Source organism: Anomalospiza imberbis, chromosome 1 (genome assembly GCF_031753505.1).
Source record: "Anomalospiza imberbis isolate Cuckoo-Finch-1a 21T00152 chromosome 1, ASM3175350v1, whole genome shotgun sequence".
Classification (NCBI taxonomy): Eukaryota; Metazoa; Chordata; class Aves; order Passeriformes; family Viduidae; genus Anomalospiza; species Anomalospiza imberbis.
This window is the reverse complement of record NC_089681.1, coordinates 21,104,801-21,118,327: the sequence shown is the minus strand read 5'-3', so window position 1 is coordinate 21,118,327 and position 13,527 is coordinate 21,104,801. Positions and strand designations below refer to the sequence as shown.

Below are 13,527 nucleotides of genomic sequence, written 5' to 3'. Positions count from 1 at the left end.
GGTGATATTAATAAAAACAAGCATGTACTTACATGTATTCAAGTCCTTAGTGCTTGAGGAATAAACTTGAGGGCTTGACACTAATTAAGCAAGAAGGTAAGGTATTTTCCAAAACTTAGGCTATGTACTGGAATGGATTTTTATGAAGGAGGAGTAAGGTGCATGTTTACTTTTGTAGGAGGAATAAGGGGGGCAGGGGGAAAACAGCTTTATTTTCACAGTGCTGTGACACTGGATCATTGACATTATCGTTTAAAATAATTTAAAATAAAGAATACAATACAATACTTAATTGCAGTGGATATTGATTATTTAGAATAAATACAATAATTTGACATACTAGAACAGGTTCAAATATGAAAAATGGGTGTGGAAGCTTTGTGCTCCATAGAAACTTGCCCTTGTTTTTTTCAGGATAGTTTGTATTATTTATGTGCACAGTACAAAAGTATGCAATGACATGTAATGCATTTAAGATTAAAAATTTGTCATTGTTTAATATGCAATATAACAAAAGAGGAAATAATTCCCGTGCAGCCATTTTTTGCATATTGAACAACGCTGATTTTCTCCTGGTAACTCACAGCAGGAGAAGAGGAAATGTTGTAGTCACTCTAACAGCTTTCATATATTCTCAGGTGTAAACGGTTTCTTAATCAACTGAGCATCCTTCTTTAATTGCCTGTAAATTGAGGGGAATGGGATGCACTTCTGCTTCTTAACACAGTTTCACTCCATGAGATTTGTGTACAGCAATTAAAGGAGAGGCATGTGTTGAGAGAAGGGAAGGGTTGGTGGGATGTGAGGTTCTGACAGCCTTTTAAGACAAGAAAACAGGTGTCTTTAGGAGACATCTTGTTCATGTCTTTCCAAAGTGCACCTACACAGCATGCCCATATGCAGCAGTCAGTTACACAAATCACTTTCTGGTGAATCATAAATTTAAGAGGTGGGTGGATGTGTGCACATGCATATTAAACTACTTATGTGTCTCCTAATTCCTCTCATTTGCATCCCCACACTGAATTTAGATAGTGAAGCCAATGACTTCAGTTAAAAAGATCTGAGTTCGAGGTGGGAATGAAAAGCTTGCTTGCCCTCTCAAGCACTTTGTTAATTTGCTGCATCACCAAATATCTCGTGCTGTTCCTGTAATCTAAACTGATTTTTTTTTACTGTATCCAAAATCATTCACGTGTCCCAGGAACACAATTTTATTTGCCCAGTGAGATGCCAGCATTCTTGTGTTTCAAATGAGAGAAAAGTATACTGATTGCCAGTCTCAAACATGAAATAATTCTTCTTGTAGCAATGGTTTTTGTTATAAATGATTTTAAAGCAGTTATTATCTAGAAATTATATTTTAGAGACCAACAGTTTAGGCAAAGGAAGTGAATATTGGAACCATTTGTGTGTCTGACAGAATACAAAAACATCCTCTTTCTATAACTGATTACAAAGCTAAGAATCAGCATGCTTCTGAAGCACAGATTTGGGCAAACTTTAGATCAGGAGTGTAATCTCAGCCCTCTGGCACTGAGTCCAATTACAGCCCCCGAGGAATTCTTAGGAAATGTTTGTCCCAAAGAGTTTTATTCCATTAGTGTGAACGATCTGGAAGTTCCTTTAATCAAGCTGCTCTTACCTGGTATCTCTCTTAATCTGTCATCAAAAAGAATAAAAGGTGTGAAACTGTCCAGCAAAGTAAGAGAAAAGCAGTGCTTGTTCCTCTTTTCCATCATAAAGAAGACTTGGGAGGTGTCTGTTTTACATAGTTTTCCAGCCTTACTATTTTGGGGGAGGGTTAGTCAACTTTGAAATCTTCCTCTCTTTTGCTTTTCATTCCTTCCGAAATGCTACTTTATTGATGATAATAATAGCAGCACGTGGGGAAGAAGTGAGAAGAAGGTGCAGGTTTTGTAGTCAGACAAAAATATTTTTTTTTTCTTCGGTTGCTATTTTAATAGCGCACATACTTTGGAAAAAGGATCTTTGTGGGTTTGGTTCTTTGTGGGAGATTTGTGATGGTTTGGATTTTTGTGGGGTTTTTCGTTTTGTTTTTGATAATATATAAATATTAATCCAGCATCCAGTGCAGTAATTCCTGGGAAAGTTGGAATGCATACTGATGATTTCTTCCAGTCATAGCTCTTAGACTTTTAGAAAGCTTCTTTAGGATTTACCATGTGTTTTCTTAATATCAAGGTTTGAACAGTCCCTTTCAATGCTTCAGTAGTTTTCAGTTAATTTTCCAGTTTTGGCCATTCCTTGGTCAAGCTAATGAATGCACCGACTCATTGCCAGTAGAGTCACACTCCTTTTTGAGAGCCAACAATATTTTTCAAGAACATTGGCTAATGATATACTATGTATAAGACTCAGGTTACATTGTATTACCTCTTTGCAATTAAGATTATTCATAATTAATCATAAACAATACAAGAGATGGTTTTGATGCACTAGACAACCCAGCTTAAGCAGCAAAGAAGCACTATGAGTTGTAAAACAGTTCAAATTTTTTCATGACTCTTGTTTTTTTTCTTACAGCTGATTACAAGGAGAGTTTTAATACCATTGGGAATATTGAAGAAATTGCATTCAATGCTGTGTCCTTTACTTGGGATGTCAATGAGGAGGCAAAGGTGAGGAAAAGCCGTGCAGATGGCATCCCTTTATAAGTACCATCCATCATTAGACACTGTTCCACTTCTCTCCTTTCTGACAAATAAGAGGGCTTGTTGGTAGGTGCCCAGCCTGAGAAACAGTAAAAGATTTTTTTCTTATTTGCAAAGCCAGGTGTAAGACACAAGCTGAGTCTTTTCTTTCTCTAAATTGTCAACTTTCTTTCTACACTATAAGCATCTCCAATAATCCGTATTCTGTAAGATAGACTGTGCCTTCCCTTGTGTTGGTGCCATTATTTTTTATATTGTTACACAGACCGTCTTTGCATTTTGGAATGAATGTATTTTTGAGGACTGAGGCTTTTTTTTAAACTTTTTTTTTTAAATGGTCGAGTACCCTCAGGCATGGGGTTTTCATTCAGGAATGTGACTCTTAAGTGGACCTATAAACCAAGACATCAGAACACCTTAACTAGTTTCTTACAGATAAGGTTGTACAAAGGCTGTCAGAGTGCTTCAACAGCATGGACTAGTGTGGGAGAAATGAAAAACTGCCGGTAATTATAAGAAGAAGTTGGCCCCCGGAAAGCAAACAACAAGGGAAATAGGCTGTGTAAAATGAGTGGGGGTAATGCAGCGCTCTTGGAGATGTAGAGTTAATAAACAGCAAACACTGAGCTCGGCAAACTCCCGATACCGTTTTCATGTTGAACACAAAATGTCCAGTGTTTAAGTAGAGCTATGAATCTTTCAAATACAAAGACCTCTTCATGCACAATTGCTCACTGCATTTCCAGCAGCATTAGAGAGGTTGCATCCTCAGAGTGAGTCCTCTGAGAACTTGTGTTGAACACTGAGTGGTAGCATTAACACTCAGCCTCCTGACTCCTGACTGAAGGTGCTGACTGTTTATAGTAACAGGGATTTTAATCTCTGACGTGCATCTTAAAAGAAAAGACAACAGTTCTGAAAATCACCCAGCTCTTTCAAAAGCAGGCCTTGATAAACAGAGTTGTACTTGGCCCAGTTGCTAATGGTGCTGTATTTACTCATATAGTGATTACATTTTCACCGGCCCAGATATTTCCCTATTATGTGTTTCCATTTCAAAATACAGCTGTAGGTTGTCCTCTGCAGTCGCAACAGGTGACTGGTGTGTGTGTGTGATCACTGTGCAAGCAAATACCGATTTGGGCTCTCCAACACAGCAGTCTTCCTCGAGGACCTTTATAGAAGCACTACCAGGGCTAGAACCTGGCAGTCCTGTCCCAGGGCTGGCAGTTCTCTAAGACATTTGCATTTGCAGCTCCAAGGCAGACTTAGCAAGACACCCATGTTGATCTAGGAACAAGGAAGTCGCATCCATTAATGTCAGGTATTAACCTTGGACCGTTTTTTCTAATCTCATACCATTTACCTGGCTCTAGCCTGGGGTGCCAGAACATTATGAACGCAACTTTTGCAATGATCGTGTGAAACAAAACAAGCTAAGATTTTAAAATAAAGACTTCTTCTGGATTAAAAAAGTGCTAGGAGTAAAATTTAAGCTGCTTGTATTTCGGCAGGAAATAGTGATTAAAATGAAAATTGGTTTATGCGTACTTATTTTGGCATATTAAATATCTGATCTTTTAGGAGCTTGAACTGTAAATGTATTGATAAAAGAGGGTTCATAACGTGCTTTAATGTTTGGCTATCAAGTATGAATCAGATTGTAGGTGAAAGCTTATCACCTTGTCTGCACTAAAGTGTTTCCCTCCCCACACACATGTATGTGTACATGCTTGCTCCTGCTGGAAAGTATGATAAAATAACTGGTTGCACTGGGTCTGGGGATTCCCATAGGATGCCCCTGCGGTGTTGGAAAGCTGTGGGTTCTGAGGCATGTCACTGAAGGCTGTTTTTTCTCCAGCAATTACCTCATCCATGGGAGATCAAGAATTTCAAGGCATAATTACAGACTCCCTTTTCCTAAGCTTCTTGAATGACGATCTTTCAACTGCCTCCATTGTTTCTGTTCAGTATTATTTTCCAATTTCACCACAATTTCAAGATTAAAATTTAACCCCCTCAGAGGTGCAAAAACCTTTTTTTTTCCAAGTCAGACAAAAGTGGTACACAACAGTTCTTTTCAGGGCCTCTGAGTTGGGATGTGATGAAACACTCTACTGGCCCTGGAAGAAGCAAAGAAAAACTTCTCATTGGAAGTGCACTGGGAAGTGATGGGGAAAATTAAACAGAGGTGGTAGAAATCACCTGACCAAATGCACCTCTCTCCTGGGAAACTAAATCCCACATTTAGTAGACCTATCTTGAGCATCGGGTTTCTCACTTTCATACGCCACCTGGATGGCAGCTAATTTAAAGCCATATTTCTCCTCATTTGAAGTCAGACTTTTCCTCTCACACACAGCCAGAGCAGGCCTTCCCCTCGCAGCCCTTCAGGATATGGGTATAAGAGAATGGGTGTGGCAGTCCCAATCTGCCAGCTACCACTAAGCCTGCTAATCAGCATCTCTTGCTGGGTCTTAGTGGAATAAACAGGAATCCGGAGGGTACAGGCAGAGGCCTCTGTGTTGTTCCAGTAATGTCAATGGAACTGGGCTGTTGGCTCCAGTTCATCATGTTTGCTGCATGCTTGACAGAACAAGTCGGTGGAAACAGAATCTTGTACAGTGCATGTCAAGAGGTGGAATAATCACTCTATTGCTTTCTGTGAACTAAGGAAACAGTAGTCAGAAACACCACTCTGCTAGTGTTTTCTCTGCTGTGCCTGGTTGACAGCAGCAGTCCCCTTGCCTTCTGGCAGAGGAGAGTTAGTCCTGGTATGTCCTTACCCTTTCCTAGAACAGCATCCTTTTCTGCTGGGACTGTTATCTAGAGGTCACTGTGGGGCTTGTGGTTCAGAGCAGGATCCAGGGAAATAGCCATGTCAAACTCAGTGCTTTCTTAAGACAAAAGTATTGCTGTAAGGGAGCAGGGGTAGGAAGAGAAGAACAATTTTGTACAATCTATCTTTGTTTCCCTCCCATATTTAATTCTGTTTATAAATATGTAGCGTTTATGGGTAAGGTGATTTGTTATCTCCTTTTGGTTGAACCCAAATGCTATGTTTGGTATTTTTAAAGGAGTTCTTTAAAAAAAAGATGAGGAAACAAACAACAATTAACAACAACTGGCTGACTTTTAAACTATATTATAAAAATATCCTTATAATATGCTAGAAGCTATGTAGTTGACTTGCTGTTGCCTTATAGAAGATTTTGCTGCAGCATCTGGCCAGTTGACAAAGTTCTAGTGGAGTCTCTTGAACAGAGTACAGCTTCATTTCTGATAGACATTCATCTGTCTGCTTGCAGTGTTAGTGCTGATAGAAGTTAGTTTGCAAGAAAGATGGTTAAAGAGACAGAATTCTCTTGGTCAAAGGATAATATATTTGTTATAAACCATACCACCTTCTTGAGATATGTCTTCTCTCTGGTAGGTACTTGGTGCATTTAAATTGACTATGATGGTATTACTTCTGAAACAATTAATTGTATATTTTTTGGAAAGTATTTTTTAGCCTTAAAATCAAAGCTATGGCTTCAATGAACAGTTGCTAACGAAAAATGTCACCTTAAAGAGACAAACAGTTTTCAGTGATATCAAGAGATTACAGATTTGTGCTAAGCACTGCAAGTTGGACATGCAATAAACAGACATGTTGGTGGCTCTGTTATTCAGGCAGAGGGGTGAGATGATTTCAGTGAGTGCAGGAGTTGTGTGCTGAGCAGTTGTTGTGTATACTTGTGTGCAATAACTGCCCTGCTATATTTAACTGAAATGTAGATCTTTAATCCAAAGTATGCTGAAGCCTCTGGGAACCTTTCCAGTTATTTAATGAGTTTTGGCATGGCTCATACAGTAATAAGCTATTTTCAAAGAGTGACTGATTTGCAGGATTAGGTTCTTGGATGTTGTGGGCCAATTCCAGTGGGTACAATGGTAAAATCAAGCTTATAGAGCAGCACTATCTCTATCAGTAATTTGTATTGTGGCAATCCATATTTCTTAAACATTGTTAGTAATACTTAGGACAGGCTTTGACTAGTATAGGATTTATTTTTCTTAATCGTGAATTTCCTTCTCAAGTTACATCAAATTTAATTTAATTAGGAAGGTAATTAACATCTTCTCTACTCCAAAAATGTAAAGATTGAAGGAAAAGATGCTTCATTTTGGGGAGTTAGTAGCAGAAATTATGTAGGATTACATTTGGCAGCTACTTTAATAAACCATGTCTGTGTGTGCAAGTGTGCATATATATATATATATATGAGTGTATATATAGATGCGAGACATGCACACACACGTGTATATATTAGAGAAGAGTTAACCTGTGGTAGCACATTATGTTGAAATTCAGTGTATACAAATGGCTTGGTAAGTATGCATCTGGGATTCAAAGCAAATGGCATTTTTATGTAGTTGCCGGGGTGTGGTGTGGGTTGAGGAAGCTTCAAAAGAGTAATGTAAACATTTGCTGGAGACATTTGTATTGAAATAAAACAAAGGTCTTACCTTTGTGTGGGATTTATAAGGTAACGGCTGGTAGGAGAAACTATAAACCCACACTTTCTGTGTATATGAGGAATGATGGGATTGATGTTAGTCATTTGAGAGGCGAGTCAGTTAACTCTTTGTTGTTACGGCCCGGAGGGAGGAACCTTTTAAAGCAGACTTTTAAGAGACCCGGCACCCGGGTTCTATGTATTGCCAGTATTCAGTAGAGAAATTGCTTTAAGTTTCTTATTTTGTGCCTCCCTTCTGCCCTTGGCAGTTTCTGAGACAATGGGAGTCACAAATGTTAATAATAATAAAAGGCTTATATTAGAAGTTTTGTAGCTGTAGACCTTTAGTGCATAAGCTGAGAGACCGCAGCAAGACTCATGTTGGCTGAATTAAATGATAAAAAGGGAAATGCACTTCTGAGCCTTGCTTTCCCTTAAAGCAGCTTACTGTGTTTGTATCTTGTACATCCCTAATTATGCTGCAGTATTTAACAAACAGTAATTCTCATAGTAGCAGCTACACCGTGGAGTAGTCCCCAAAAGACAGAGTGCTTTTTCTAGACGTGCTCTATAACAAATAGAAGAGCTGTTGTTGTCTTGGACCACTTGTGAAACTTTCTCAGCACCAAATGTTTCTCTAAATTAGTATTTAATTGCCAATGGCATGCCTGAGCTGGAGACTAGATGGGTGGAACTCTGCCATTAATTGCTCTAATCTAAGATATGCTGACATTAAAAAAAAAGACATCACTATAATGACAATTATACAGTGTGTTCCAGATAGCAAAACATTGCTAAAATCCAGTTTGCACAGGAAAAAAAAACAAAACAGTTGTATCTGAATTTGGGTACAATCATACTAACTTTTATTAATATAGTTCTAAGACAAGTGTAGACAGGGCTTGGGAGGGAGACAGTGTTTTCTCTTCCCGCCTCTGTCATTTCTACTTAACTCTACGTTTTCTAACCATGTTAATTCTACTTGCAAAATACCACTGCAAAGGAGATCTTAAATCTGGGTATCTTCTAAGAAAAGTACAACAGCACTCCTTTTCGTGGCTACCCATGGAGTCATTTTGGCCCTTGTCTCATCGAGAGTGGGAGTTCATGCATTATGGACAGGAGCTCAGAACAGGGGGAAGGTGAGAGCTGCAAAGGGTAAAGCAGGATGTGTTTGGACAAATGGCTGAAATCAGTGCTGCTCAGAGCAGGTCGCTTTGGGGAGGTAGCTTCTGGTCAGACTAGGGGAGGGAGAAGGGGACTGTCCAGATGTTTCTTCAGGTCCTCTTCACCATAGCAGCCTGCTGCACTGGTGCAAATCTTTAATCATGCAAAGAAAAAAACCCTGTAAAATAAATAACAGAACCTATGTCCTCTTCCCTTTCCCTCTATACACCCCCATGTTTTTCAAATTCAAAGTCAGTGTGGTGCTTTACAGGAAAGCTAATAGAACATTACATGGTGGCAGAAAACTTCCCCAGTATCAATGACCTGTGTTAATTCGAATCCATCTGTCTATCTGTGAGGTGCAAATGATGATATGACAGAAAGCGTAGTACACTTCGTGTGCATGAATGTATAGTCGTTGCTCCTCAGAGAGATCCTGATGTATTACAGTGTCAGGACAAGATACTGAGTCTTACAGCATCTGTCTATTATTCATGCTGAATAATCTGTTATTGCTGTATGGGGACTCTTGAAACCATAAAGTCTGTGTTCTCCAGCCGTTCCTACTCTGCTCTGTGATTGTGGAGGCAGTGAAAGATGATAGTGTATGTAGTTGATTAAGGTGGGACAAGGTCTTTTTTGCTTCTCAGCTGAGTGTGCAGCAAGGGTGGAAGAAGTACAAACTGCTAGGTAGATGCAAAGCCTGCATGCCTTCTCACATTTGAAGGTACGTTTTGGAAAATCCCTGTGCAGAAGTATGAGCTAAAATATAGGGAGACCAGATTCTGTTTTATGCTGGACTTCGCTCCACTGCTGTGTGTTCACACACACTTTAAACCATTGCCCTGACACTATAAATGATTCTGAAGGCAAATGAAAATTCAGGCTGTCATATTTAAAAGGTGTATTCCCTGTGTCTACGCTTATCTTTAGGAGCTGGAGGAGATCAACTTGTAATTTGAAACAGAAATAACGCTATCAGCTTCAAAATCAGAGTTTCACCTAGGGCCTTTCCCTGCCTCCCTCCTCTCTCCGCAGTTAAAGTTCAACTATTTCATTTGTAAATGCAGCTCTGTGATACAATCAGAAGCAGAGAGGAGGGGCCATTAGCTCAGTCAGGCAAACAAGCTGCTCTGGCTCCATCATAAAGACCCTAACTATAATGTTAACTTCTGCCAGGAGGGTCAAGTATCCCCCACCAGCCCTGCTGGAGCCCTTCTTTGGGATGTTGCATTCTGGTCACTCAGGCTGTTGGTTTATTTTCCCCGTTTGTGGAATGGAGGGGGGATGTTCTTCATGCTCTTCCTTCAGGAATCCTCCCAGATCCCAGGGGCCTGCTGCCCCCTGCTCTGCTTGGTGAGGTGTGCATCCAGGTGTGTTTGAGAGACCAGTTTGAGATCTCTTCTTTCCTGAGTGTCCTTATTCTTCTGGAGCAGATTTCACATCCTCCTGGTTCGGGAGTATGTACTGCTCGTTTTCTCAGTTCTTTTCCTTGGTTCACACTTTTGGGGTTTTGTTTTGTTTGGTGTTTTGTTGTTGCTTTTTAAACTAAGGGCAAGTGAAAAGTAGAATCAGATTAATACACAATTTCCCCAAATTATTATGTGATGCACGTATTCCTCACTGAGTTGAAAATTAGATTTTTCCTCTAGTTTCTTCTCTTGAGTTTTATGCATGCCATCCTGACTGAAAGCTATTGGTGATATTTCAGTTCATAATGTTTGCTTTACATCAGAATAGTCCTTGGAAGACTTTGGTGGTGAGAAACCCTTCTCCCAGGTTCTGTACAGAAGACACACACCTTGTCCCATGGTGCCAACTGAGTTAAGGAGAGGGAGATGATTAGTGGATATCAAGTTGTAGGCTTTTGTTGTAGAAGGAGAGCAAGACATGGATTTCTGAAGCAGGCAAGCAGGGGACTTGCTAGCTCCGTTGGTTAATGCCAAGGTTGTGAGTTCCATCTCTGGATGGGCCATTAGGAGCTGGGCCCGATGCGTCCCTTCCAGCTCAGACAATTCTGTGACTCTTTGAATGCAGTGTCAAGTTATGTGGATGCTGTGTAACAAAGAGAACTTCTGAGAAGAGGTAGGGAGTAGTTTTATGAATATTTGAAAAATTCCTTCCCAGTTTGAAAGACAGGGTGAGATGCATCTTGAAAACTGAGGAAAGACTGTGAAGGACCCTTAAAGGGAAACACAGGAGTATCTATTGATGGGATGGAGAGAGCACTAGTGTCGATGAGAGTGTGAAGAACATTTTTAAAATAAAAAAAGGAGTAGAGTTTATCTTTGTCCCACTGAATTTGAATGAGCTGTCAGATGAACAAGCCATACCTAAGGCAGCTGGAAAGGGTGCAGCAAGATGATCTGTATCAACAAATAGTGCAAACATACAGAGCAGGGTTGTAGAGTGGAACAAGTAAGGGCTGACATACTGACATCCACATAAGGCATGTTTTAGGAGGTTTTATCTCAGATTATCATTAGTCAGTTCCCATGAATTTAGCAACTCTGAGCAGCTGGAGGATCTGAGTGGTCCTGGAACATATCTTTGTGGTCTGGTTCCTCCAAAAAAATCCAGTTCATGTATTCTGAGCTCTGGTGTGAACCAAAGCATGATAAGTTGGGAGAACCAAATTATTCACCTCAAATATGAACTTCTGATCCAAAGTGAAGCACCAATATATGGCTTTCCAGTTTGCTCTTCTTCCCTGCATGAAAGTGTCTTTGCTGGACAGAAGTGGAGGATAAATGTGTGAATTGCCAGAGTGTGCATCATATCTGAATTAAAACCTTTTTATTTTATTTTCCCATTTCTTGTCATGTATTTCTGGAAGTTTAATTGTTGTTGCACCACATTTTAAAAAGTAATCTCTCTGGCACACAGATTTTCATCACAGTGAATTGCTTGAGCACAGACTTCTCCTCACAAAAAGGAGTAAAAGGGCTTCCTTTGATGATTCAGATCGATACTTACAGCTACAACAACCGCAGCAATAAACCTATCCACCGAGCCTACTGCCAGATCAAGGTGTTTTGTGACAAGGTAAGTGCAAAGCACAGCTACCATGGATGAAGGAGAAATCTTGTTAGGCAGTTTATTGTTGCTGTATTTTAGACCTAATTAAATGCTGTTTCTTTCCTTAAAGAATAGTATTCAAGAATTGTATGAAGAGTTGTATGTATTTCATCATAGCATTTAGACCAGCTGTATCACAAATCTAACTGATTATGATGTAATTATTTTACTGCTTTGCAGCCTTTTTGGCCCTGATTCCTCAGCTTGTGAGCAATAGTTGGACTGTTTAAGCACAGCATGTTATAGGTCATGATTCTGGAATATCAAAAAAGTAATAGAAAGTGCAAATGCAAATATCTCTATTTGGAGGGTCAGTGCTGATAACGGGCTCACATAAGCGGCAGTCTGCTGATGTCATCCCTTCTAACTCTGACAGCCAGGATAGATAGCAGGTAAACTTCATGTCAGTTTCTCTGACAGAAAAATGCACTTTTCAGTGAGGGTCTGCTAAGCTCCCTTTTATTAAGCAGTGGAAACCAGCAAATTCCTGTGATACAGCTGATGGCTTTCCCCCCTGCTTTGCTTACAGTTATTTTAGAAGCTGTTCTGTTGCTAGGATTTTCTTATCAAAAGTAAAATAAAAAAATAGATCAGCCATTCCCATTTTGTAATTCAGTAACTATTTTTTGTGTGTGTTTACACCTTCTTTAGCAAATTTTTTTTTTGCTGTAGGTATGACTGCTCCTGTGTGGAAGCTAGTAAGATGTTTCAGCACCCAGACATAGATCGTGCCTGAATGAATTAGACAGTGTCATGGTCAGCAGTGTATATCACCACGTAGAAACAGTTGCTTAGAAATTTCGGTGATGATTCTTCAAAGAGAGTGTGACCACTTTTCAGTTTTGTTTAGCATCTGCCAGCTGATGACTTTCTCCATGCTGAGAAACATCTTTCATAGGGGAGCTGATGCCTGGATTCTAGTCAAGGTTCAGGGATTCAGGAGCCTACATCTATTTAAGTGACTTGGAAATTTATCCAAATTAGTCTTGCCATCCTACAGGTGGGAATAGAAAGACAAAAGGCCATGCCCCAGGCAAAACATAACATTAACTTTTTAATGGAAAGGGTAAGAGTTCAACTGTTTCAGGTCTCTGTGTTGCTGCTCCTTCCCCCTTTTCAGTTCATTCCCTTGTTGCTGTTTTGACAACGACATCTTGAGGGCTGATCAGTCAGTTGTGTTAGTGGAGGAAAACCTTTGGAAGTAATGAATGTAAATGTATGCACTGAGGTCTTCTTGCAGCCAAAATTTTATGCTTTTAATTGTAACTTTGAATGTCAAATATTGAGAGATTTGAAGCTACAGCTGGATCTTAACAGCTCAGTAAATATCAAAGTAAGTTGTTTTCATCTACCTATTTCTGAAGAGCAATGAGAAAAATTTGAATTATTTTAAAAAAGGAAGGAAATTCAGAGCACAAACTCATCAAGGGTGACCCCTAGATACAACTGGTGGAGATTTTGAATAATACATGTTCATTACATCTATTGGCTTAATTGGAGCTTCAAATATCCAGATGAAAAATGCAGGAAATGAATGTTGAGTCTATTAATCAAAACTGTCTCAAAGTAGAAAGAAAGATCACAGGGGTAGTTAAAGTGTTATACACATCAAAAATGTATTGGAAGTGGGAACCGAAGGGCCCAAGGGTATTGATAATAGGCTATATATGTGTTTAATATAAATTTATGCAAACATGTAGAACTTTTTAAGTTAATGCAGGCATGAAAATGACTTGAGCAAGTGAAAATTATCAAGGTCAATGCACATGACAGTTTGTGCTAATTGGCACTTGGTAAGAGGTGAACTCTTGCTTCTCCCAAAACTTATGCTGCCAGATCTTTACCAACATCCCTTTGTCAGAGGGTGCTTCTGTAAGTAAATAAATGTTTGGAGAATTTCCACTTGAAGGTGGCTCTGGGCTGGTGTGGCTGGGTATCGTCTTTCCAAGATGTCAAAATGAACACCTAGCTCTGGTTAAGGTGGTGCTAAATAATTCAATTTCTCTTGTTAGCCTATGACTCTCCCCCCAGTGACACGGACAAAGCTTGCTGCCTCCTTGGAAGGGCTACGAACCTGAGACTATTATTTATTGCTCACCTCCTTG

At 39.6% G+C, this 13,527-nt stretch overlaps 1 protein-coding gene across 7 annotated transcripts in view; it reads left to right on the top strand.

Annotated features, from left to right (window-relative positions):
• GRHL2 (grainyhead like transcription factor 2) overlaps positions 1-13,527 on the top strand; it is a 61,556-nt gene that overhangs the window by 28,936 nt on the left and 19,093 nt on the right. For all 7 annotated transcript variants that reach the window (XM_068183717.1, XM_068183722.1, XM_068183710.1 and 4 more), the window contains 2 exons: positions 2,548-2,642; positions 11,231-11,389. In XM_068183717.1, the coding sequence (XP_068039818.1) occupies positions 2,548-2,642; positions 11,231-11,389 (254 nt within the window). The remainder of the gene's footprint in view (positions 1-2,547; positions 2,643-11,230; positions 11,390-13,527) is intronic.